Source organism: Apteryx mantelli, chromosome 16, assembly GCF_036417845.1.
Source record: "Apteryx mantelli isolate bAptMan1 chromosome 16, bAptMan1.hap1, whole genome shotgun sequence".
NCBI lineage: Eukaryota > Metazoa > Chordata > Aves > Apterygiformes > Apterygidae > Apteryx > Apteryx mantelli.
The window spans coordinates 20,914,550-20,942,224 of NC_089993.1; the positions used below are offsets into that span (position 1 = coordinate 20,914,550).

At 40.4% G+C, this 27,675-nt stretch overlaps 2 protein-coding genes across 6 annotated transcripts in view; one reads left to right on the forward strand and one right to left on the reverse strand.

Moving 5' to 3' along the window:
• Positions 1–2,236, reverse strand: part of ARHGAP17 (Rho GTPase activating protein 17) — a 51,189-nt gene extending 48,953 nt beyond the window's left edge. For all 4 annotated transcript variants that reach the window (XM_067306629.1, XM_067306630.1, XM_067306633.1 and 1 more), the window contains exon 1: positions 2,094–2,236. In XM_067306629.1, the coding sequence (XP_067162730.1) occupies positions 2,094–2,146 (53 nt within the window). In that variant the 5' untranslated portion in view covers positions 2,147–2,236. The remainder of the gene's footprint in view (positions 1–2,093) is intronic.
• Positions 2,237–2,800: 564 nt separating this feature from the next.
• On the forward strand, positions 2,801–27,108 carry LCMT1 (leucine carboxyl methyltransferase 1). Of its 2 annotated transcripts, none has more exons than XM_067305953.1 (11): positions 2,801–2,947; positions 4,220–4,311; positions 4,920–5,041; positions 6,488–6,564; positions 7,245–7,306; positions 15,556–15,658; positions 17,639–17,759; positions 18,555–18,656; positions 19,029–19,120; positions 21,371–21,492; positions 23,127–27,108. In XM_067305953.1, exons 1-11 carry the CDS (start codon positions 2,850–2,852, stop codon positions 23,147–23,149), a joined length of 1,014 nt encoding a protein of 337 aa, XP_067162054.1. In that variant the 5' UTR covers positions 2,801–2,849; the 3' UTR covers positions 23,150–27,108. The 2 variants fall into 2 exon arrangements, with proteins under 2 accessions (XP_067162054.1, XP_067162056.1); XM_067305955.1 differs by having other exon boundaries at positions 21,371–21,468.
• Positions 27,109–27,675: the final 567 nt, after the last annotated feature.

Sequence of the window (27,675 nt, forward strand, 5' to 3'; positions counted from 1 at the left end):
ACTTGAGAATTCTCCTCCCTCTTCACAGTCTTCTCACTTCTGTGCAATTAAAAAAAAAAAGGTTTTATGTTCTTGGGTAAAGAATCCATACTATTAGCTGAACACTCTTAGGGGAGCTTACTATTAAAAAATACTTTATAAGCAAAGTTAGAGACAATAAGGATGCACTTGTATTTCATGCTGACTAAAACAGGATACAGAGAAACAAAGTTTAAGTTGAATTTAAAGTAACTATTAATGTCAAAACTATCAAAACAAATGAGCCAGTGTCATTTTAAAGTGTTTTTAAATGAAAAACAATTACTTGTACTTGTCTGTACTTTATTAAAAGCAGAGAACTTCACTGTTCTAAGCACATGCTGTTAATGCAGCAGCAGACTACCTGGCAAAGAAACATGAACAGTAATCATGCACACAGACAACCACACCCTGAGAATCTCAATTGTGAAACAGTTTTGATAGCCAGACCTTCCACTGGACTCCTAGTAATAAAAACAGATTTCCAGCTGCATTTAGTCAAAGGTCATTACGAAAGTTGTAACTTCTGCTTCCAACCCTACATATATGCAGTTCTCAAGATTTAATTCCTATTTTTCCTCTTATGTGGGAAGTAGCTCAAGATGTTTATCCTAGTAGAACGCAGGTTACTAGAAATTCCATTTCAGATTTGGAGCTATGGGACCAGAAGTCATACCAACAGGGAACAGCACTCCCATAATCAAAAAATCTGTTAATTTTTGCATCTAGACAACCTCTATACAGAATGAGAAAGAAAGAACAGAGGATTGGTTTGGAAGTTACACTCTTTGACAGCAAAATAAGCGCCCTATTACAACCTGCTACTTAGCCACTATTAGCTGACGCATTTTACCTGTTTTATATGAAAGGAGGACTCAAAAATAATAAACATAGCACATGAGTTATAGGAATGGAGGCCATGAAAGTATAGTCTATTTCAGACTAAATTTTCACTAGAAGCAGAAAGCAATTTCCAGGGCAAATTTTATAGAACTCTATTATAAACATAGTAAAGTTATATTTGCCTTTTTAGCACACACAGAGATGCACTTGGTTACTCCTGTATATAACTTTGTTTCAATATAATCAGGCTAAAGAACTTTGTACAAGACTTACTAGTTGGTTTGGGTTGTTTTTTTTTTTGCTAAAGTTAAGCCACAGAGGAGGTACTCTGTGAAGTCCTCTTAAGAAATGTGAAAACAATAGAGAAATAGATCAGAATAACTCAGTAAAGCATACTAACAGAGGAAATGAAAGCTACAGAAAAACCAGACGGGAAGTGTAAATGCAAATAGTTCTGTAAGAACTCAGGGCAGCCAAGTTTATCATCTGAAGAACTGCACTACCACCACATTCTCCTTAATTTCATTTTATCACCATTACAAATACTCCACTAACCCAAACAGAATTTTTGCTTTCTACTTTTACAATGTTAAACAATTTACATGACATATACCTTAAATAACGAACCACACAAACTACTTGCGCTTTTACAGCAGCACACAGAAAGCGCTACTGAAGAACAACAGCTCAAGTACCTACATGCTCTGTTCTCTTTAACACTACATTAGCGAGTCTTAGAAGCCGAGGAGTTGCTCGAATAAGCTAAAAGAAAGCGTGGAGAACTTCACGCAAGTGGAGAAAGCCCGACAGACCGACACAAAACGCTACGCGAGACGCGAGCCAGGGCAGCTACCGACACGGGAGCACCAGTCCCTTCCCCAGCTGCAAAACTCCGAGGACCGGAGGCTTCTTACTAGCACTTTTATTGCTCACTAACAGTACAAGATTTCTTTCTTTTTTTTTTTTTCCCCTCCATCCTTTTTCCAGGTACTTTCTGAGCTCACGTAAAATTCCTGCAAACAGCCTCCCCGAAGCCCGCTGCACGGAGCCGAAAACACGGAGGTTTCCCCGGTCCCGGCCCCTCCCGAGCGGCCTCCCCCTCCCCCACCGGGAGCGGAGAAGCGGAGCGGAGCCGGGCGCTGCCCCCGGCCCAGGGGGGCGGAGGCCGCCCGCGCCCACGGCGACACCGAGGCCCCCGAGCCGCCCGCAGGCCCCGTTCCGCCGGCGCCCACCTGCCCACGGTCTGGTTGGCCAGCTGCTTCATACGGTTGAACTGCTTCTTCATGGCGGTGGCCGCACCTGCCCGGCCTCCCGCCGGGCACCGACACCACGAACCGTGCGGGAGCTCCGCGACCGCCCCGGCCTCCTCCCTGCCGCGGCGCCCCGCCCACGCCGGAACCCGCCCACGCCGGAACACGACACCGCTTCCGGCCACGCCCACCCGACGCCGCCGGGGGGCATCCACATCCCGCGGGGGGGAACCCGGAAGTCCCGCCCCCGCGGCCCGGATGCGGGCCCCACCCCTCACACCTCCTCACCCCTGCGCCCTGCGGTCGATAAAAGCAGGCGCGCCGGCCCCCGCGCTTGCCTAGGAGCGGGGGGACTCTGCCAGCGGCCTCGGGAGCGGCGTCTGGGCCTGAGGCTGCGTGAGGAAACTGCCCTGTGTGCCCCCACCCCGGGCGTTATCCCCCATGTGCGCTCCCTCCGCGCGGCCTGCGGCGGGCGGGCCTCGAGGTGGTATCACCTAGCAACCGCCCGGACTGTCGTTCCCGACATGCCGCGCGACGCGGCGACTCTTCCTGGGTGGGGCGGTGCGTATCGCGCTCTCCTGTTGGCTGTGGTGGAAACTGACAAGGCCGTGGGCCAACCGCGGCGGCGCGCCGCCGAGCTCCGCGGGGCCGCCGTGCGGGCGCCGCCCAATGGGAGGTGGCGGGGGCGGGCCGCCGCGGCTGGCGCGCTCCCTGGCGCTCCCGTCGCCCGCGCCTTCCATGGCGGCCGCTGCCCGCGACCACCTCCCCGCCGCCGGCCTCGACGAGGCGGACGAGGCGGTCCGGGGCACCTGCGAGGACGCGTCCGTCTGCAAACGGTAGCGGCGGCCCGAGGGGAGCAGGAGGCGGGGCGGGGCTGCTGCCCTCTGGGGCGGGCCGGGCCGGGCCGCTCCGGTGGCCCCGGGCGCTGGCGGGGGCGAGGGGAGGCAGCGCGGGGCGGGACGCGCCTGGGCCCCGCTGGGGGAGGCGAAACGTGGGGCGGCCCCGCTGGACCGGCTTGGAAAGGGCAAAAAGCCTCCCCGCTTTGCCCGTGTGCCGCACCTGGGGAAGGTGCAGCGGCTTCTTTGGTCGCTTTTGCCAGTTTTACTCGTCAAGGGTGAGGGCGGGCCTTGGTGACCGAATGGCTCTGAAGGCCTTCTGGTCGGAAACAAATACGTTAAAGCTGTATAAAAGAAATGGTGTTTAGAAAAATAAACTTCAAAATGTCATGAGCATTTCTCACCTGAGAAGACTGTTGAGTGTTTGCTATGAAGTTATCTTTCTCCGAATCTAATAGCTTCAGCCCTCTCATTTGACATAAACTTTTCAAGCCCTCTTATTAATCAGCTATCTTATTTTCAGTTTAGAATTTAGTTATAAAACTGCCTCCGTTGAGAATTACAGTTGTGGTGGAAATCTGATATTTCAATAATGTCCTATCTCAGGAAAAGCTTTTTGTTGTTTTTCAGAATTCTTTGCATTATCTTTTCTGGAGCATGTAAGCTTGAGTGGGGGGCTGATGAATTTTGTTGCCCTGTTATACATGGGCATGAATTTAATTTCTGTCATTGCTGGTTTTTTATCCCTTCCCTTGTTTTCAGTATAGCAATAATGTATTTTTTTTTTGAGTGATAACCTTTTCAAATTGGTTGTAAAACTAGTATTTTCTTTTAGAATAGCATTATTGTCTGTGTTAAAGTGATATCTGGAAGCTCTGGGATAAGTGGCAACAGTTCATAGAGTCATGATGTGTAGAAGTAAAACACACTTCATCTACGGTCTAAGGCACTTTAGACAGACAGTTCCTCTGTTGGCTGGGTCCTCAAGAAGGAAATATTTGATATTGTGGTGAAGACACTTGTGCAAGTTCCCCAAATAGTGCAGAGGCTATTAAAAAGGTGCTTGTTTAATATGGCAACAGCCAGCATTTTAACCAGAGTGTTTATAACTTCTGAATTGAAATAGTTCCGTGTGTTCTGCAGGGTTTTAAAATCTTGGCCATATACAGACACAGGTCAGAGAGTGACCTTTTCAGTTTGTATATCTTTGAGTAAATCCTGATGGCCTTATTTCATAATTCTTCTCCTATTTTTTTTCCCTCCACTTATCAGATTTGCTGTAAGTGTTGGCTACTGGAAGGACCCTTACATCCAGTATTTTGTGAGGCAAGCCAAAGAAAGAAAAGCGCCTGAAATCAATAGAGGCAAGTTGGCATGTGAATGTGGATGAAGATAATGCAAATGTATTCCTAAAAAGTCTTGAAGAGCAGCTGACAAAGCTTCCGCGTACCAGATATTATGGAATGTAGGAAGTGTGTAAAAGAATGATAGAAATACTCTCACGCTGGCAATTACGTACTGTATCTGCTCTTTTAAATATTATCCTTTTAATCAAAAACCTTGTCCTTTGCTCTCAGCCTTCTGAATGGAGTGTCTCTGTTTCTCAATTAATGGACAGTAATCTCTACAAAGCAACCAAAACTGTTGATTTGACCCAGGACAGCAGGGTATATGCCAGCTCTGGCCTCTGCAAGATTTAAGTGTCCACACTGCCTAGAATTAATCTGGTCTAGTCAAGGTGAAACTCGACTAAAACTTTATTTACCCAAGGAACCACATTTTTTCAGTGTGTCAGATTTTGTTAGTAATTAAAAACAACAACCTTAGATATCTTAGAGTGTATTATTCTTCCCAGGAAACACCTTTTTTGATAGATAAGGAGTTTACAAAGTTACGTAAAAATCTCAGTGTGTCTTAATCAGTCAATATTATGCTAAAATAATAATTTTAAAAATTAAACTTTTTTCAACAGGCTATTATGCTCGTGTTCATGGAGTCAGTTATCTGCTTAAGGCTTTCCTAAAGAAGACAGAATGCAACTGTCAGATTGTTAATCTTGGTGCTGGCATGGATACTCTGTTCTGGAGATTAAAGGTAATGATAGCTGAGAGTAATGATCCCAGATGGAGATTTGTGCAGCCCTCTGAAACACTCTTCTCTGAGGGCTTGTCTGTGCTGTATTCTGTAGTACAATGTGGACATGTGCAGCTAGCCCAAGTAGTGTGGCAGACTGTCCAGGCTGAACTTTGCCTCAGCTTGCTTAGAATTTGTTTAGGTATCTTTAAATTGCAGTGCAGGGTGAGATGTTGTTTTCACCGGCTTTTACCAAGAGTGTGACATGAAGGTGACCTCTAGTGGACTTCCAGGAACAGAGTTTGAACATCACATATTGGTATCCTCTGAAGTTTAGGATCTCACTTTTTAAATCTTATATTATTAAAACAGAAATGAGGTGCCAATGTACAGGGTTGTACGTGCCCTGTTTACCAGTTTGTGAGTTATTGCTTTGTAATTCACAATAATTCAGACAGACTATAATTCCAGAATGTTGTTATCATTCTGAGTAAATCCATCTCTAAAGCATCTTAGCTTCTCATAAGCATATACTTTTGTCAATTTATTTCTGGAAGAAAGTCCAGAGAAGCTAGTTTCATTTTCCTTGGTCACAAATCATTATGTTACAGTCAGTGGAAGGGAAATAGATAATTAATTTTTTTGAGACATGAAATTTTCCCCTTACCTACATTTCTATGAAAACTATGTCAGTACACAGTTTTATTAAAATTCCTGCAACTGAGATTTTAAAAGTTAGCGGGGCCCTTAATTCCAACTCTTTCTTTTTGTTGTAAATAGCAGATATACTATGATTAAGGTAAAGAAGATGGGACCCAGTTAATCTTACACTTCAGTGTTCTGACTACTGATTTAAACTCCTGTTCAGAAATGCATTAGATTGACAAGCTGGAACTTGCAGTACATGTTCATCATAAAAGGATTGCAGCGCAGGGAGAGACTTGGCACAGCTTATCTATCAGGGTGTCAAACCATGCATGCCAGTATGAAATGAAGGGATTTTCTACTTTTTTGTAATAGAGAAATACTGATGTTCTTGTAGTCCGGCTGTCAATTTGATGACGAGTTGTAGAATTTAGTCGCTTTCTGTGTAAACCTGTGCAAACTGTTCCTCACTCATTTTGTAGAGTATACTGGAGATGCATGGTAAAATGTAGTAATTGTTTCCAGTTACTGTGCTCTTTTAAATCCTGATAGTATATTGTTGGAACTTATGTTTCAGTGATCTCATGTCTAGGACTGCCACATAGCATAAGAAGTTAAGTTTTTCTTGATGCTTAGGGGACATATTAATATCTCTTGACTTTTATTTTTTTAAGCTGGGAGACATTAAGGTATACTAACTATTATTAGGAATGCTGAAATAAATGAACCCAAAACTTCTTGGAGCATAAAGGCATGTTTTTTTTCTCATGTGCAAGAGAAACTTGAATGTCCCTAATGCTAAACTCTTACTCCATTTCTCAGGATGAAAATCTTCTCCCTAGAAAATATTTTGAAGTGGATTTTCCAATGATAGTTGCAAGAAAAATACATAATATCAAGTAAGTATTATATGAGACTGGATTTAATTCAGCAGAATGTCATGAATTACAAGCTATGGATGTTAATTATTACATCTCCCTTCTGAGAAACAATTCATGCTCTAGGATTTGGAATAAAGCTTTGATTATGCAGGCAAGTCATGCATGAAACTGTCCAGCTGCTGTTCCAGATTGGAGAAGTTATGTGGAAGCTTTAGCGGAGGGGAAAGCAGGCTTTAGTTTTGAGTGAGAAAATTATAAGGGATAGGGGAAGCATCAAGATTAGAGGCGATTAAATCTGCTTCTTTTACTACTAAAGAGGGCAGTAAATTCCCAGACTTGCATGTTGAAATAGGGAGAGGATAACTGATACTTTATTTGAATATTCTGTTTCAGTGAATAAGTTAAGGCTTATGGAAAACACCTGCAGAGAGGGTCTGGATTTCTCTTGAGATATTAGCTCAAAGCTTAAGTCACTGGGTTTTTGTTTGATGACTTCCTTTTGGGGGAGAGGGGCAAGGGAGGGCAGATTTGTTGTATCCTCACTTATAAAAGGCAACTACATTACTAAGTCTAACTTGCAAATATTTTTATTTCCAGTAGATGGCAGACATATTCTCTTGTCCGTATATGTATATATATTTAAGCACACAGTTAAACAATCTTAAATGCTCAAAGATGCTTTTTCCTTCTTCCCACAGATCAAAACCTCCCCTGTCAAAACCAATTATGGAATCCCATTCAGGGGAGTCTCTTCTAATAGGTGAGTCATCTTAAAAATAAGACAGCAATGTGCTGCAGCACTTTAAAAACTTTTCTGATCACTTTGTTCTGCTATGTGGGCAGGCTTTTAATTTTGAAGCACTGTGTGGACAGAGATTTGGGAAAGAAAAGGCTTTTTTCTTCTTTTAGTATCTTGTCCTTTTGCTTCTGTGTCGTATTAGAAATGTTTTCTCTTTAAGGGATTTTGTTCTGCCCCCCCAATTTTTTTTTTTCTCTCATGTAGTTTAACTTGTGTTTTCTTCTCTGTCACAGAAAAGGAAAAATGCTACTGAGGATCATGTATACTTGATTTAAAAAAATCTATTGTTTTTACCAGTCTTTTTTTCTAAGAGCACAAGTCTTTATATTTAGCAGAGTCTTCACAGTAGAAATACAGTCTGCACAGTCCATTCTCAGAAGTCAGTGCCACTTCTTAACATTTTATACTCCAAACTTTAGTTTTGGAAGTTTTGCTTTCATGAGGGCACCTTTACAAGCTATCAGAAATACTCCTGCCTTCAGCAAGGTACCAATTATCCCAAATAGTTTTCAAGTGAGGATGTTATGCTTAGTAGCTGTGGTTTGGTAGTACTCTGTCTTGGCTTACTGGATTATTGTTTTTGTGTCAAGATTATAATTTAAAAACCTCTTTGTGAAACAACTGTGTTCTGCTCAGTAGTGTTCTCAGTGCCTGAATAGAAGATATTGCACTGTAGTAGCTGTTTTGGACCCTTCAGGAGGAACAGTAATTATCTGCATCTAAGATACCAACTAATTTGTGTTAGCAGATGTAGCCCTAAAACAGAGCTAGGGTGGTCTTGTGTTTCCTGATATGATTAATTTTATTGGTGCTTTTTGTATGCACAATCCTATCTAAGGGTCTAGAGGGCTTGGAAAGGCTGCCTCTACAAAGAGTGAGAAGGTGTGCCCGTACTGCCAGCGGCCAGATGTAGGTGAGCTTTACCCCAAGACTCTCTTAGTGCTTGAGCTTGGACCAAAGTTCTGCTACATGCTGATTAGATTGTGCATGTTTACGCATATTATGCACATTTTATTGCTGTGTATTAAAGGGTCTTATCCTTAACTTACCAACCTTGTACATGCCATTTGAATGGCAGAACTCTCCATTGCTAATTTAGGTCTCAAAAGTTGAAAACCCAATGACCCATCTCAGAAAAAGGGTTTCTAAGTACCACGGTGTTCCAGGTAAGAGAGCTTACTATGACAGTATGATACAATGAGATATTCAGCATAAGCATTCTTAAAAAGTCATTAATACAAGGTCTGTTAGAGGTGATTAATAGTATTTGTGTTATTGAACAGCTTAGATCCGTCTAGTACAGCAGAAGAACAGCAAAGTTATCAAGTTGCAAGCAGTGTATTGCAACTGAAAGCTACTAATTAACAAGTGATAGCAGTCAGCTGCAATTATTATGTCATTGTTGTATGTATTGGAGTGGGTTATTTCTCTAAAGTGATTTGCTTGTTCTTTTTCAGTGCTGGGTTTTAAAAGCTTTAGAGTAGCAATTTTACCCCAGCCAGGCTGCATGGGTCCCACCACACTGAGATTGTTGGCATACAGCATAATGTTCAAATATTTGGAGATGGTGGAAATCTGTTGCAGAATGCTAGTTTTAACTGGCACTTAACCACAGATGAGTTTGAGTGAATTCCATGTTGGAATCCCTCTTTGAAGGACATATCAATGGAACAGCCTCATAAGGAAGGGCCAGTAGAAGAGGCTGTGGAATAAATAGACAAATTGAACGGTCAGATGAATATTGTGTGGTCCTAGAGATTTCTTAGAGTTCTAAAGGAACTTGACAATGAAATAGCTCAACTACTAACTGGTATATACCCTCTCATTTTAAAACTGTCTTAGTACCTGAGAACTGGAAGGTGGCGACTGACTCAAATGGGCTCCAGGAGAAATCCAGGGAACTACAAGCCAGTAGGACTGATGTCTCTACTGGACAAATTAGTAGAAACTCTAACAGACAGACTTAGTGGAACACATGAATAATATAATGTATTGAGAGAGTCAACATGGCTTTTGTAAAGGTAAGTTATGCCTCACAAACCTATTGGGAGTTCTCTGTAGGAATCAACAGACGTTTTGGACAAAGACATCCAGTTAATACAGTACTTGAATTTCTGAAAGTCTTTTGACTGAGTCTGTCACCAAAGGTTCCCAAAGAAATTAAGCTGCTGTTGGGGTGGGGGGAAAGCAATGGCACTCACATGGATAAAGAAATGGGAATGAAAGGTAGACATACATGGTTAATTTTCATTGTGGAGGGGGATGGAGATCTGTGTGCAGAGATATGTTGTTCGGAACTAAGAAATGATTAGGAGAATGGAGGTGGCAGCTTGTTGGCAATACCAAGCTCTTCAGAGTGGTAAAGAAATGTAGAAGAATCTTACTAAACTAGTGACTTGGTGATTAATTCCATGTGGATGAAGTGATATGCAGGGGGTGAAAAATTGTGTGCCTTATGTGTGAAATGATAGGCTGCTGGCTGTTTATTGCTGCCCAGATACAAGATTGGGGGATTATAATAGATACATAAAAGCATCAGCTTGCTACTCGGTAATGGTCCAGAAATCCAAATCAAATTTTAGAATTCTTAGGAAAAAATTAGAAAACAGATGTCACCGATGGTAGCACATGCTTGCCCTTTCTTTTCTTTTCCCTAGATAGCTGCTGTTGGCCTTTGAGAATTAGGATGCTATACTAGGTGGATCTTTGGTATGACCTGATACAGCTGTTAGAATAGTTTTAATGTCAAACTTCTGGGAATGCTAACTGTCACAGGGATTGTAATATGGCATAATGAAGCAGCGTTTCCAGAGGATAGTGCAATGTTACTCATTCTTGTCTTTTTTTATCCTAAATCTGTTCCACACTGTCTCTTGTATATTAGGAATAATCTGTGCATGTACTTCGGAATTTGTTGCTTGAGTTGATATAACATCCCTTGACATGATTCTTGTTCTCTTACTGCTTTTCCTCTCATGCTAAATGGCTTCATTTCAGGGAACTAGTGCTAAAAGACAACTTTCTTGGCTTCAGGGCAACATCTGCTTTCTCCTTGCCCTTTAGAGAAAGAAATGACAGCATGGCTTGCAATTCAAGTACAGGTATTTGTGGACTCTTTGCCCTTAAATGCAGCAAGATGACACTTGCCATTGAACAGCTTTGTCGTTTCATTGGGAATGTTAGCTCTCCAGGGAAGAGCAGTGGAGTCATGCAGTGATTTGACATTGCTGTGGCAATATCAAGTTAAATTGTTTTCAAAGTTCAGTGATGTTGTCTGATTTACAATGAAATCACTAGTGTCAGGAAGATAGTACTCCACCTTTGCTACTTTGCAGGTGCAAATTACATTTCCCTGAACATTGCCTTTCTGTGCCACTTAGGAATCCACACTTTCTGGCTCTGGCATGTCCAGCTTTGGGAGTTGGTTACTTAACTTCCTTCTTTCTGCATTTCCAAACTTGCTTGTGACCTAATAAAGAGGTCAGAAATGTTGATGTCTTGGTGACTTGCATGCCTTGCATTGGGGAGGATCCTATACTTACAAGACAGACTGAATTTCTTTGTATTTTGGTATATACCCTTGCTCTGTTGTAGTTGCAAACAGTCTGAGTGAAACCAGTACTGTGTTATGACTGAGAGCCTACAGAATAGGTTGTATGGACCAGTTGTAAAGCTGCCAAAGATACCTTAGGATAAATCTTAATGAGAGCACTTTGAATCAATAGTATCTTGCCTGCTTTCTGTTGGAAAACGTCTAGGAAAGTGTTACGTTAATCTAGGAATAGCATGAGAAAAGAAAACTCTGAATTCTTGTAGCAGAGGTATTACTGTACTTCAAGCACTGATGATTCTGTAATGCTTCTTCAGTACACAGATTAATGTGGGGAGTGAGTGCCTGAGGGCCACCATAAAAACTGAACATTCATGTGCTGCTATAACAGTTAGCATGTTTCTGTGAAGGGAAACTTCATTGCAGTGAGGTCAAAAGGCAACTGTAAGAAACACTTATTACCATTTAGTTACTGTAATGACATCTAAATTCAAACCACTTGTATTGTTACTTCCTTGCCAAAAATCATGGAGAGTACGCCACTTGTATGATCAGAGCAAAAAATTCTCTCTTGTATTATGCCTAAATAATGGTAGTACGCCCCTAGGCTGAAAGGAGTCTTTGTGTTTAGGAGATGGAGAGGCTGGTTTTCTTTCTCTCCTTCCCTCTTCCCTCCCTGGTAATTCTCAAATGAAATATGAATCTGGTAATTCTAAATTCTTTTTCATACGTATTTAAGTGACAAACATTGTACAAAACTGAATAGGCTGGATCTAAGCATCACAAAGAAAACTATAATGTAGCTCTGTGCTCTAAAAAAAAAAAAAAAAAAAAAAAAGAACATCAGGATTAATCAACTTTGTTAAAGCCATGATGAAACACTGGCCTCTGGAGGAGAATTAGTGCTTAGAATATGAGATTTTTCAATGGATTAAGTCACCAAAGTTGGCTGTCCCAGCGTTAGGACAGCTGGCCTGAGTTGCAACAAGGTGTCCCTATTTACTTAAAAACTGTCCAGAGAGTCGAGCTTATAAGCAAGATGACAGAAAAGTTATTCATAGAAAGTAAATCCTTTCAAATAAGTAATTTGGTTTCTGGGGGCAGTTTCTCTTCTAGCAGAGTGCACATTCACTGTGTGGTCATGTAATAGGGAAGCTTTTTCCATTTGCAGACGGCTTTTCCTTATGCCTGGTCCTTGCTGAACTGCCTTGTGTGTCAGTGCAGTGTGGGTGTGTTGTCCTCTGGCCCAGCTCAAGGACGGAAGGCAGCATCAGCAGTGCTCCTGCCAGCGGGCCGAGTGCTGGTGGAGCGGGATGGGGTTCCTGTGTGGGGGAACGTCACTGTGGGAGATGCCTTTGGAAGAGTGAGATTTCAATAAGGAATTTTTTTTAATATAAAGAGATTGAGTCCATTAAATGAAACTTGCTAATAATAAGAAATCAGTGAAGACAATGTGGCTGCACTACCAAGCTGAAGTTTGCTTTTTCTTTTTGAGCGGCTCTCTAGGTAGGTTATGTTGTAAAATACATTTGCACCAATACTGCTCCATCAAGATGGAAGTATATCTTTAAATTTTCATGTTTAGAGCATTAAACAATGCAATAAAGTTGAAATTGATGCCAAAGACCACGAGCTAGCATTGCATTATTTTCTGCGGTGTTTATGGCCTTCTTTGACTTTTGGCCTCCAAGCTTGGAACAACGATGATTCCAGCTATCATCAGCTCTCTTTGCCCTGCATTAAGTGAGTTTCTGCTATCTAAATGTGATGGAGCAGTTGTCAGTCTATTTAAAAATTTGAAGTTGTTTGCCTAATAAAGCCTGATCTTTTCATCCCTTTGACTTTATACAGAAAAGGATATTTTGTCATATATAGGCCAAAGATGGAAGCTGGCAGAAAATCTTACATTTTAGAATTTAGGAATTTTAGAAGAGGCTGGGCTTAAACTCTGTCGTCTTGCTTGTTTTTCTTTTGCCTCTACTTGCATTTAAAAATTGCTTTGTGGAAATTTCATATTCTTACCTAGGATTTCCTCTGAGATAGAAATATTGTTCATAAATGTTGATGTATATGAATTAGGGAGATATTTAATGAGATGGTCTCAGGTATGTTTAAAATGTACAATTTTTAACACATGTATCAGCTTGTGTGTAATATGCATGCAGCTCTGCCTTAATTTTCATCTGTGGTTGTTTGCCAGCCACCATCGGTGGAGGGCCAAGGAAAGTTTGCAGGAAGCTGTGTGGAGGAACAAGTACTTTCTGTCTGAACCAGGTGGGCCAAGTACTGGAAATGGAAGTAAAGTAATTGCATTTGGAGTAAAAGACTTTTGAAGAAAGGAAGAGAATCCATCCCTCCTCAGCTTTCTGCTGTGAGGGAGTCCTGTGCAATCCTAAAGAAATTCCCAGGCATTAAGTGTGCTTAGCTTTAAGGTTTAAAGAATATTTCCACTGGGCCAAATCACCCTTAAACCTATTCTAGCTTTTTCCAGTAGGTAACTTGGAACTATGGCTGGATGGCTGTTTATTTTTTCTTGCCCCCAACCAACATCTCCAAAAACAATTCTTTAACTCTCTTCCAAGCTAGACAGCTTAGCACAGAGGGTCACCCAGATTACTTTCTCTGGCTGTCCCCCCTCCCACCATATCAAGGCTTAACAGATTTCTGTTTTCTTGTATGTGTGTATACAGGCTGATTAAAAAACAGTGTTAATAATTTTGATTGCTGAAATTTGAACTGTTATGATGGAAACTGTGCTTCTAGAGAATTCCTAACTTAAAATTTGAGAGCTTTTGCTCCTTCCTGCTCTTCACTGACAGAAATGCTCAAATCATCATGGTGTGAGCAAAAGGCATTTACTTCCATCTCTGGTGAAGTGTTTGTGCTGCTTCCATTATGGATCATTTAAACATTTTTTGCAGTTAATTTCTGGTCAAAATTAACATACTAGTATGTTCAAGTCGATAAATCTGGACAGCAGGCAAACCGGTATATAAATACTTTCCTTCCCCCACCTCCCCCTGCCAAAAAAAAAAGCCTCTGGTGTTCTGCTTGTACCAGTAAGCAATCTTTGTTCAGCCTTTGGATGCCATTATCATGGCCTTGATATAATAACTTAAATAGAAGGGTGTGGGAAGTAGTATAGCTATTATAGAACACGTACATAGGAAAAAACCTTGACTCAAAATGTTGAATCATTTGCTGCACAACTTATTTTCTTCCTACAACTTTCTGCATGAACCGTTCTGTGGGGTTTTTTTTGTACCTGTTCAGAAGTATTGCTAGAAAGCCAGCACTTGCTAGTGACATGCTTGGGGAGCTGGTCACTTGAAAACTAGATGGAGTTGCATCTTCTAGATTAAGCAGTGCTTCAAACACTAGCAAATTGCTTTTTCAATTTTTTCTCCTGAAATGGAAAACCCCTTTCATCCTGTCTCTTCAGCCACTCGGCTTCTCTTTCCCTCTTCGCCCAGCTCTTGACATCAGCTCCCGCGTGGCCGTTCAGAAGCTGTGGCCGTCTGCAGCAGTGCTGCGGGGTTCCAGGTGGAGCCATGCCAGAGCTAGTGAGAGCTACTGCAGACATATATTGACTGTCCACTACAAGGCCACTTTAATCTCTCACTCTGGGATTTTTCCACTGTTTAGTTATATTACTGCTTCTTGTGATTGTCATGCTGTAGGAGGGGAAAATGAATGTGGTGTTCTATCCTCATGACTTCACTCCAGTAGTACAGCTCTTGAGTTAAAGCTAAAGCATGGATGGAAGAGCAATCTGATGTATTTCCAGACAACTTTACATATTTAAGTGGTTTTGATATTATACTTGTAAAATTCTTTTTATGGTGACTGGTCTTACATATTTGAATTGGCTGCAACCGCATGTCAGAATGCTATTGATAGCAAAATGCTCGTGCTGCTAGTGGCTTCCTTATGCTTTTGCTAGTAAGAGTCAATGGCTGAATGCCTTTTGACTTTAGTATTAGTTTCTTCTTTTTGTTGGAAAGCATTAACAGGAGCTTGCTGCCTGTTGTAGGCCAAGGAAGTATATTTGCTTCTTGGAATACCTTTTCTAAACTTGTGATTCCAAATTTGTAATATCACAAGATCATATGAAAAGTCTAAATTATAATTTTTGAACACCTAACCTGTGTTTGATACCCATATATAATATATAACTGTATGTATTGTTAATTTTTGATATGTTGTTACTCTTAACTTAAATTTTTCATGAATTATTGAAGGAAGTATGTATAGATATATTGGGTCATCCAAAAAGACTAAAAACAATAGAGAAAACCCTCTCAAACAACCTCTCCTCCAAGTCTTTGATCCTCACACTTTTTTCTTCTCTCTGCATTCCTTGAAACCATGGTAACAGATGGGATAACCAATCTGCATTATAGTGGCTGCAGAGTAAAAGATTAGGCTTGTTACAGATTCTGATGCTAATATAGCACAATCCATAAAACATAATAACCTGGTAACTAATATTTGGAGAAGAAGAGTTTGCTGTTAATTGCTAGGTATAACAAATCAAATGGACTTCAACCTCTTATGCTCCTGTGTCTTTGTGTTTTTTTTGTTCGCTTTTTAAGCAATTTTGTAATTTCAGCGTCCCTCTTATTTGTAACCATTAGTCTCTCAAAATTTAAACCTGCAGATTCTCACAGCCTAGACTCCAGTCGATATTCCATAATAGGAGGAGATCTCCGTTTCTCATCAGATCTGGAGGAAAAGCTAAAGAAACATAACCTGGATATACAGTAAGGTGTTTTTTGTTTTGTTTTTTTGATGGGGGCTTGTGGAAGCAGACTGTGGAAAGTCAGACTTGGACATACAGTATCTGCATCCAGTTATCATTATGCTATTTCCATGGTTACCTTTTTCTGAGCCCTTTGAGCAGAAGGAATTGTGCAGACACCTCCTGTAGCCTCACTGAACTGAGCAGGCTGTTATTGCAGTTACTGCTCGGTAGTCCAAGCCTGAAACAAGGGTGTTTCTTATGTAGTCCATTCTGCAAAATGCATTTTCATCTTCCTGAAAAGATGAAGCATTAAAGAACTATGGGTTTCTTGGTCTTAAACTGCTGGAATGAATGAAGTCTGTGGGGTTTTCTTTTGTGTGGGTTTTTTTTTTTGTGAACGTGTTTCTAGTGGTTGCTTGTCTGTGATATACGTAGTCCTTGCAAGTTAAAGCTACTGCTGTAGGTCAGGCAGTTGTTAAGGCCTTCTCTTTTCTTTTTAATTGTCTTTTGTCCCATAGGGGATGAGTTCCCACAGCAGCCATTCTCTGCCTTAGAGCTCCTCAGAGGCAAGGTTTTTCTTCTCCATTTCATGAATTTAACTCTTTTAGAGATTTCTACCCCTTTGTCTAATTTGGTTGAAATTTAGCTAATAGAATCAAAGTTTAGAAGAGGGGGGATGTGGATGCATAGATGTATGTATACACAAAGCATGATTGCATAAGCTGTTCCTTTAGGAAAGTAAGCTAAAACCATTGTGGTCACTGCCCCTTTCCATTGAAAGAAGGGTGGCTATTTATAATCCAGTGCATTTTGAGCATCACTATCTAAAATAGAGATGATTTCCCCCTTTGTATCAAAAACTCGTAAGTTGCGCTTTTTCCTGAGTGGAATCTTCATTGGTTCAATGGCATTTTGTTAATGCTGACTGGATGGTACCTAGATAAGTGTACATCCCCCACCGCTATTGTTTTTGGGGGGGGGGGGGTGAGTCAAGATTTCTAGGAGCATAGCTGGTAAAATGAAAACTAATTCTGTCTATGTTAAATTATTTTAGAGTTTTAACTTTGCAATTAGTTTCTATTGTCTCTGCTTAAAACTAGACTTTTTTGGTAAAACAATTGTTATGGAGTCTCCTGAGAACTTAACTCTGGAATCTGTCTGGGCTTTTATTGTTCAAGTTTTAAGCGTCTGAGAGGGGCGCAGTGTAAGTTTTTAGAGTGGATGATGGACATACCTTTCAAATCTAAGATATATAAATAGCAGCTATCTGTCTGGGTGGGAGAGAGCATATGGGTAAGCAGAATGCATCAAATTGCCATTTAAATCTTTGCACTTCCGTCTTCTGAAATCTCATCTTGCTTGTCTACATTGCTGTTCCCGATTACTTGTTTCCTGTTCTTTCCAATTTTCAATTAAAAGACCTTAATTCTAGGCAAAATTAATCATGTATTTTTTTGTGGAAGGGTGAAAGAGGCAATATGCAACCTATAGATTGTATTTTGCTATGTAATACATAACGTTTTTTTCCTGATACTTGAATAAATTTGTCTAATTATCGTTCTTATTTTAAGAGCAAACACTTTTTTGTATTTGTACTTTATCATAGTTTTACTGCTGTCTAAAAGAGATCTGACTGTGTGGATAGGATGCGATTCTTTTCCAAAATGCATTTTAATGTATACTTCTCTTCATGCTATCAGAGTTCAGAGGATGCTGATAGGATACAGATTGTTCTGTGTTCATAGCATGGCTGGCTTAAGGGAAATTGTTTCCTAATGTGCAGTTTTGTAACCATAGGAGTTCACTATGGTTAATTTGGCAGCTCCAGAAAACCCCATTCTAGTCCACTTGATGAAATTATTTAATTCAGCTTTAAATGTCTAGTTCATAATGGTGTGGAATTTTTTAAATAATTTTTGGGCACATGAAATGACTTGCTAATAATTCTTCATAGATTTTTGTTTTGCTAGAAATACTTCTCTTGTTTTTTGTTTTAAAGATTGCCAACGCTCCTGATAGCAGAATGTGTGCTGGTTTACATGACGCCACAACAATCTGCAAATCTTTTGAAGTGGGCAGCAAGCACTTTTCCAGTGGCAATGTTTATAAATTATGAGCAGGTAAAACAAAAATGACATTTTTAGAGCTGCATTATTGTCGTAAGAATTGCTTTTGAAATTGGGAGTTCTGCCTGTAAAATAAGAGTAGGCTATATCCTTTTCTATAGGCAATGGTTCTGCTGGAGTTCTTTGGTAATGTGTCTTATTTTGTAGAACTGTTAGCTCATTATGTATATTCATGCAAGGAATATACAGTTTTTCTGAAGGATGATTGCTAGGCCATCTTGAACTAAAAGAACTGAGACTTAATGCGTTTATGAAGAAAACTGTAAAATGTTGTTTTAGATAAGACAAAGTAAAAAAAATGATGCTCAATGTTAAATATGAGTTTATAGCATTAGAGTTCTTGGGTAAAGTGGAGCAAAAATCACCGCAGCATGAACTGAACTTTTCTGTATGGAAGTGAAAAACCACCTCAGGGGAATTGGGTAGCTCTAGGAATTGGTAACAGAATCTTCCATATTCTAAATCACTGCTAGAGATCTAAACCAAGCCGCTGACAACCTAAAGCAGAGTCAATCTTCAGTTCCCAGTACATAGTTCCTGTGTTCATAAAGGAAATGGTATTGTCACTAAAAGCATTAAACTGGCAGTCCCCTTGCAAAAGTGACATAGCTAAGGAGGCTGTGGCGGTGGGAAATGAGACCTGGTGGGAGAATATATGAAACTTGCTTTAATGTTATCCTGCACATTTTATAGCATAGGCGATTAGAGTTTAACCAAGTTACCCCTTTCCACTGTGATTACATTCTTTTCAAAAAGGGGAAACACTTTTTGTCTCATTCTCTATCTGAGGTGAATATGACAGATCGGTTTGGACAGATCATGATTGAGAACTTGCAGAGAAGACAGTGTAACCTGGCCGGAGTGGAAGTCTGCAAATCCTTAGACTCTCAGGTAAAGAGGCACAGAACTTGGTGTGTTTGATATTAAATTTAATATGTCTGCAAACTGCAAGGCTCCAAACACTGACGAGAGCAGATTTTGGATGGGGCAGCTGCTATTTACTGAAAACCTTTCCCATCCACATTATGATCATTCCTTGCTATTAATGCCATGGTTGCTAGATATCACCTGGCTTTTGTAATTGTACAAGAACTGCACTAGATCAGAGCACAGCTCCATCTAGCCCGCTGTACTCTTAGTGGTTAGCAGATGCTTAGAGAAGACTGTAGAGTTCTTCAATGAACAGGTCAAGTAGATGGCCTACAAAATCCTTGGGGCAAAAACTGGTTTCTCTGAAAACTGTGCTGCTTGTTTGTTTTACAGAGGGAACGATTGCTGTTAAATGGCTGGGAAACTGCACATGCCATTGATATGATGAAAGTGTACAGCTTTTTGCCACAGGCTGATGTGAAAAGGTATTGCTGATAGCTTGCTTGCAGTCAAAAATCATCTTCAGATGCCATTTCTAACATAATTCATGTCGATAAGTAGTATGGGATCCCCTACTGTATCAGAAGGGAGGCTGTGTACAGATGCTGGCTAGCTAGGTGGAACATGGCTGAGTCCTAAGTTCCTGCAGAACCTTAAGGATAGTGCCTGGAGCAACATTAACTATCCAGAAGGTTTTCTCGCTACAGGAGTAGATTGGCAGTGGTGATTTATTTGGGTGAGATATAAAGCAGGTTGGGACAGAAGTTTGCAGATAGACGCTACAGAAAAGCTATGTTGAGTTTTTACAGTACCTAAGATGTTTCTTGTGAACATCCAGCCTCCACAGCACTAGGAGAGTACTAAAATACTCAGAACAGGCAGCTGCTTTTCATGTCCCCAAGGGAGTGACAGCCAGGTGTTTGCTCTAGGCTCACTGGCCTGGGTAACACTACTTACCCATTTGCTTTTTTACTACAAGTGGGTGGAAAATGGCCCATCTTGCTGCTCTTTACCTTCTTCCTTGGCAGAATATTTAGATAACTAGCCAAGGCAGGGCAGTAATCTAGTGCTATGACCTATTAAGTTAAGAGGTAGAGAGAGGTATGCGCAACAACGGTGCAGCTGTCTCATTACAGATTGTGTCTTCTGTTCATATTGTGTTTATAAGCTAGAGAGCTGAGTTTGTAGACAGAGCTTAGTACATAGAGTATAACTAAAGGCATTAATCATATTTCCTGCCTTCATTAGAAGATACAAAGCATTGCCTTCAATGTTCGGCTTTTACTATGTTGATCTACCCAAGGGAGGCGTTTCTTAGCTGAATGGCCGAATGGTTGCTTCACACAAATGAAAGCTGATTAAAATAGGCTTCCTGTGATAATTCATTTTCCAAATGAAGTCCTTGTTTTCATTGTCATCTGTTGGTTTATCATAAAATATTTCTGTGCATGTGAGTGTTAAGTAATTCTGCATTGATTTTTTTTGTTAATTTTTTAGCATTAAAGAAGAACTAAAAAGGGGGGGGATTGTTTTTAATGAGTAACTTCCTAGGTATTTAATATGAAGCGTAAATCACTACGAGTCACCCATTAACTATAGTTTGAATTAGTCAAACAACTTACCTTGATCAAAATGAATATTTGCATATGGGGATTTCTCAAACCATGCAACTGAACGGGTGAGACTGAAAATCACTGGTTATTTAAATAGGAGAGATGACTATGGGATTTTACCATATGGCACTTGTGGAGAAACATAGTTGGTACTCTTTTGCAGCATTTTAAACTGTTATATCTGTTCATCTCCTTCTACTTGTTCCTGATGCCAATAAATAGGTTATGTAAATTCTGTCCTTCAGTATTAATATGAGGGAAATAATGCTTTCTATTTATAAAACATCTTTGACCCACAGTTCTTTTGCAGCTCTTGTACCTCTGTGGGTATGTTTACAAACTGATGCACCTAAGCTGCTCTCTTGATCCACAGCCTTTCAAAGTGTTTAGTGTGGAAAATAAACACTCTGATATTCAAGTAACCTAGAGAGAGGGAGGAATGTGCCAGGTTAAACTTTTTAAAGCAAGGACAGCTTGGGAGAAGTAGGGTTTACTATGATTTGTTTGGTGCAAGGCATTAAAATATCTTGTATCAAGATTTCTAGATAGGGACCATTTTTGGAGAAAATTCCTCGGGCCTTATATGTATCATTTGGTCTGTACTTCGTGAGCTCATGTGGGAGAGTTGTTAGGAGCTGCACTGGTCTACCAAGAAAGCCCCACCATTCTTCCAAGACGTGATACGGACTTGTTGCAATTGTCTGGAGAAAGTATTATCTTAAACCGTTCCTGTTATACTTTGCTAAAGATTAATCTCCTTCTGTTAGGCTATACTACTGTGTCTACATAAATCCAACAAGACCAGATAGATGTAGTAAAAGGAGTTAGAAAAGAAATATGGGTATTCATGAGAAGTTATGCAAATTATTTCTGGAACACAGAATTCCGTGGATTAGAAGCTGAAAACATCTTGTGGCTCACTAGTTTAATACATCGACAACAAAGGCTAGGAGCAGTGGTATTTTCATTATGGGCATGTACCTGTATTCATTTACTACAAAGATAACTCTCTGGCGCTACTAATGTTTCATATCTTCCGCTCCTCTGGAGTAAAGATGTGTATGTTATGAAACTGTACTGAGACTTCAATTTAAAATCACAATTTTTATTTTATCCCTACAGAATAGAAGGACTTGAATTCCTAGATGAAAAGGAACTCTTTGAACAACTAATGCAGCACTACTGCATCTGCTGGGCTTCAAAAGACAGCAGTAATCTGGGTAATGTTCTCCAAGGTCTAGAAGGTGACCCTTCACGTTGAAAACTTATGTGGAAAGACTGGGACTATGTACACTAGATGTATGATAGAAATATCCTGTAGCAGAAATGGGGTCTGCTTCTCTGTTGTTGGGGCTGTGAACACCTCCCTGGCAGTGACACATGGCTGTTTCTTCCACAACCTTCTGAGGGTTTGTATAGGCATCTGAATTGCCCAACTAGAAGCCTGTCCAGTACAGGGGAGTTGATTTTTACGCTAAAAGATGCTGTATGAGTTACTTTAACTGCCTGCTTTATAGTATCCATGCTAACTGAAAGGTTTACAAATCCTGTGTGTGTGAAGCACCATAAGGACATACAATATATAAAATCAGTGTCCTAACAACAACAAAATTTATATTACTTAGCCCAGTCTTATCCTTCTGCACTGTCCCTGTTTACTTCTAACTAAAAGATTGATGTTTTCCATGCTACTTGTTCCTGGAGGGAAATAATTCTTGAGTTAACTCTTAAATGTTCCTTTTGTTCTTAAAATTCTGTCTCTCCTAGACTGGAATTTCTTTGGTACAAAGACTTGATTAATGCTTTAGGCAGCATCATGTATGATGCTGCTGTTTAAGAAATATTAAAATCAAGAGTTGTGGTTTGGGTAAAGGATGGATGTTTGCAGCCATTATTGTCAAGAGTTAGAAAGACGACTGTTGTAGGCAGTTTATTGCTACTTCTGCCTGCAATTTCAGGGACTTAACTGTTTCCAGAAAGCTTTCTAGCTGCCAGTTTATATTTTTCCTCCCCCTCTCTGCCCCTCCTTTGCTTCTGACAAAGCAGTATTCAAGAACAAATTTTATTTACTGTTCCTTACCAAGTATGAATGGATGGAATCTTTGCTAAAATTGTGCATCTGTCTCAGCCAGACTGAGTACTAGAACATCTGACAGTTGATAAAGCTAGATCTACAATGCTGTGGTGCTGCTGCTGCTGTGACAGAGGTGCTAGCTTGTGGTGTCACCTAACCTGAATTCTACAACTTCTATAGTTTTGAGCTGCAGAAATTAACAATTTTCATTTGATTTGTGATGGCTAAAAGTGATGACTGTTATAGAGAACTTATTTCTAGAGGAGCTAAGCCCAAAAAGCTGACCTCTTCACAGTAGTCAATGTTCCTGGAGTCTCCAGCATTACACTTCGCTGTGATTAGAGAAGTATTTAGGGTAGTTGTGTGTACCAAAGTTGAATGATGCAGCATATCTTAGAAGTCAAAAAAGACAAAAGTCAAAGGAAATAATCAAATGTCTAATGCCTGGTTATGCTTTAATCTAAAATGCTTGCTCTTCATCCTGTGTGAACTTACTGCACTTAGTAATGCTACTTTTCCCCAGCTTTCTCTTGTTACTTCCTCTAACAGCCTCTGTATTGTTTCTTCTACCATGAATAACTTCAGTACTCCTTCATTGTTGCATTGCAATCAAAAATGGATTTAAAAAGTACAATTCACCTTGCTTCCTAATTTCCTTGTCTGCCACCAAATCTTACACTTAAGTTTTTATAAATTTCTTAAAGCATCCTTCCTTCCCTAACTATTCTAATAATAGTGAGGCATGGGCAGTATAACAATAAACACTTGTTTCTCCCCCTCCTTCCTACTTTCTTTTCCAAATAGGCCTTGCAAGCATCACATTTTAATATATTTGCTTGAGGAAAGCCATGGGCGGAGAAGCCACAGCTACTGCCTTCTGCTGGAGACAAGATTGAAGAAATGATGGGACTTTGCATGTGCCAACTTCAGTTTGCTCGTCTGTGTAAGCAGCACCAGTGAAAGAAGGTGACCAGTGCTGCAGATGCTGACTCTCCTGTTGGCTTTTGGTAGTTTTAATAAATCTTTTTTGCCCATTGTGAGCAGCTGTTCTGAAGCAAGACTCTCCTTCCTTTTCTGGATATGTAATGACGGACTTTTATAAGATGTCAGTAATTCCTGTTTAAAAACTCACCTTCCTTAGCTTAAAACAAAGTAAAGTGTTCTTGTATTATATTATTTTCCTCTCTTGTCTTCTTGTAGATGTGTAAAATGTATTTGTGACAGGAAAGTGAGAAAACAGTACTGAGCTGCATTATTGGATATCTCTTTGCACTGTGCAGAGCTGATTGTGAAGGTTAATCTTTCTATTCAGGTTTCATTTTTATGAAGTGTCAGCCTGCTGGCTTTCTCCAGGCCTTTACTGTTGTGACAAGGCTGTCACTATTTGGTCTGTTTTTGTAGGGGAAGAGTGAAATAAGAAAGGACTCTATGATTCTTAGTCAGTGATGTACAAGAAACTGGATGATGTTAAAGCAGACTTTATTTAACTGGAAGGGGCTTAGTTTGCCAGTTCAGCACTGGGATTGTAAAGGTAAGAAACATTCATCTACATGTGTGCTGCTTCTGGCAGTATCTTTACACCAGTTTCCTATTCTTTCCCCTTAAAAGAAACTCAATGGGAACAAAAAGCCCCACCCTGTTGTTTGAAATAGAATCTTACATCCTTCCTATAAGAAAAATAAATGTCTAGTATTTATAATTTGCCCAATGTCTTACTCATCAGTAATTACCTATTCATATCTGATCTAGTGACTTTGCATCATTTGTATCTCACCAAATGCCTCTACAAGAGCATTTTTTTAAGCAGTTGCAAGTATATGAAACCATTTTAGTACTGTTTGTGATTCTCCGTAGTGTAAAAATGCCTGGCTTTGGAAATACTTATACATGGCTTTGGACTGGAGGACTAGGGGAGAAGGACACTGAGATTCCAGAAAAACTAAACAGTTCTTAGAAGTGACGGTCTTAATTTCAGAGGTACAGAAATAGTAAAAGGAAATGGCCTTCACATGACTGCTCTCATCTTTCACAGTAACATGCCAGTTTTAGTTGCTGGTAGCTACAGGGTACCCTGCTGCTATGTCTGTGTCAAGCTGGTCTCTTCAATAAGGCACAGAAATGCACTGTGTAGTTAATGCTCTGCTTGTCTATGAAGAGTGTTCACTTAAACCCCCCTCCCCCAAAGAGAAGAGGTGGAGGCTTTGTGCAACTGTGAAAGGAGCTTATAACCTTTGCTTCCTAGATAACAATCTCAATGGTATGCTTATGCCTGCACCTTTTATGTGTTTTAGCTTAGCTGTGCCCCCCTTCTGTTAGGAGGCATGTGCAAGCTGTGTCTGCATAAGTGTTGACCCTTTCTCTCTGCACATGCTGGAGATCAGAACAGTGTCACTTAGTTGTCTCACTTCTTCCCCTTACCATTGAAGTTTCTTCTTGTGCACAGCAACTATAACCAGAGGCTATAGGGTTTGCCACTGGGTGGTTTCCCACTGCAGTTGCCTGCTCTCTATACTGGGAAAGCAGACTTGCTGATGAACCTTTGTTTCTTGGGGAGCAGGGGGCAGTTAGCCTGCTGCATTTAATGGCCTGCAGCTTCTGTTTTCTGCCTTCTGGTTTCACACTCTTCTGACTTTCAAATCTTTTCTTTTTTTCCATTCCCACTGTGCAATTGCTCTGTCATATCCTAACATAAACCCAAGGAGCTAAATTCAACAAGGATCTATGAATCAGTCTTAATTAGACCACCTCAGAATCCTTCAAACTTACTCTCTAGTTAAATGTAGCATCTATGCCAGTGACCTGGAAAAAGAAAAAAGCAGCATGCCTCTATCCCCATCTTTAGTGCACAGTTTCTCCTGAGTTGACCTGTGTAGCTGTGCAAAGAGCAGATATTCAGCAGGCATAAAAAAGGGCTGCATAAGATGCTGTAGTTGATACCACTTTTCTCTTACTACCTGAATTGGCACCCTATTCCCCATAGACTTTAAATCAAGATGTTGCAGGTGAGGGAGAAACACTTGCTATTTAGTTTTCATAAGGCTTTAATTATGATGTAAGGGTATCCAGCCAGTTTTGCCTTTACTTGCTGTTGCTGGTATTCTTTCCGGCAGCTAAGCATGGTGCAGGAGTTGTGGAGCACAAGTTACAAAGCAGTCCAGATGGCTGTCAAGGAGGAATAGCAGCGAGCATCTAGTTTGCTGGTGTCTACCACTTTAGAAGGTCAGTGCAAGAAATAGACCTCTGAAGGTCTGCAAGTGAGTACTGGAACCTTGGATTTAAGTAAGGACAACTCACTGATAACTGCCAAAAGACAAGAGTATCAGGGTCACAAGGAATAATTATGCTGATGAAACTTCATTTGAAAAACTTAACAGTGCAAAATTATATCCACAGTAACTATTCAGAGCATAAAAATTGTGAAAAGATTCCTTATGGAAACATACCTTTGTCCTCCCTCTGTATCCTTCTGTTTTTGTTCAGGAGCCAGGGTCGGACAACTGAAAGGGCTTGCTAATGCTAATGTGCTGCTGACAAAATAGCAGGAAGGGTCTCTTCCTAGCCTGAGATACGGGCTTTAGAAAAAGTAAAAGAATTTTTGTCCTCTCTTGCTATTAATCACTATTTTTTGGAACAGCAGTTTTATTATGAATGTGCAGTCCATGAAACCAACTTAAATTTCCATTAAAATACGGGTCTGATTCTACTGGTAAGAACCAAAATCTAGTAAAAGTTTACTTGTTGGTTCTGCTAATGTGGTTTAGTGCTGCTGTGAAACTTGGCTTATTTCTATCTAAAGCTTGTTACTCAGTTTTACTCATTTGCTGGTCCAGGTCTTGAGCTGTCCAAAACTGGGATGGCTTTATAACACACAATCTCTTCACTGACAATTGGTTTGGACTGTTAAACTTGTTTTTCTTTTGTTCTACACTTGAGGTCTAGTCTTCGGAAACAAAAGCCTCTGCTTTCTGAAAGAACTGTTATATTACAGGTGTATATTTAGGTTGGGATTTTGAGATGCTTTTCTTCATGCCCATTCATCCCCAGCCCTTTTCCTTTACCCAGGAGGTATTTTTCTGAGTCTGAAATCCTGGTAAAACTTTTATTTGGATGCTGCCATCTTCGGACTTTTTGATCTCATCAGTATTACATCTTGGATCATGTTTCAGACCATTAGGTTGCTTTTCTTCCTTTTAATGAGCTTATAGCATATGAGACCCTCCCACCTGCAGATACTTTGACTCTCACATGAGAGCTGTGCTCCTGTGGGGGGGGTGTTGTCTTGCAGAGTCATTTGTGAGGTTTAAGATGTAATGTTATAAAAGCATAACTAGAGGTTGGACATTTTATTGCTTTGTTTCCATTTTTAAGAAACAGTAGAATGCTCCTGAAACAACAACAGTGACTGTTTTAATTTCTTCTTCAGAATGGGCTGTAGCGCTTGGAACATGGTTGAACTGGGATCTGTTGTTCTGCCAGTTGATGCTGTATTTCAGATTCCCTTTGCTTCAGGTGAACTGAGAAAATGGAATTTGGATTTTTTTTGTTGCTGTTGGAACAAAGCATGGTGCTGGCTCTGCTGTGCTGTGGCTTTCCAGCACCTGGGGAGCAGATCTCTCCTCTCTTCCAACCTCGTCATGTACCTAACTGTTCTTGACTATTTGAGGATCTCTCAAAATTTTCATTCTAATGTATATAAGAGCTAGTCAGTACTTTCTTGTGTGTTCAGATAGATGCAATTATCTTCTTTGCAGTTTATGGAATAAAAACTTATTAATGGATGACTAACCTTACAGGATTTGAGACTCTTCTATGCAGCTCTGACAAGATGCCTGATTCTGCCTGCGGTACTCTTTGATATCCTGCTCCTTGATCTCTGTCTGCAAATGGCTCTGATCTGACTTGCTGGCTAGTCACACCTGTATTGAGTGCTGTACGAGCGTTCAGAGATGGTGTCTGTCCTGAAAAACCTCATGATTTGAATTAAGGTGCAAAAAGCATCTGAAGTAGCTGTGTCAGAAGCGTTTGAATATGATGTGAGAAACAAGACAAAATGAAGTTCCACAAATGTGCTCATAGCAAAGTTGGGCAGGTTGCATGACTGTTAGTATCTCCATTAGTAAGAATCGGGGATTAAAACAAAAATCAAAAACCCTGTAACACCCTCTGCACTACAGCAGTCTCTTTGTGCAGTGACTAATGCTAACACTGTGGCAACAAAACTATCCTCCTGATTTCATTTTATTAAAAATGAACAATCACATAATAGCATGTAAGACCCATCTATACCATAAATCTAATATTGGCAGAAGCCCTTTTGACAGCGTGCACCTTGAGCCTCTTGGAACACATCTTT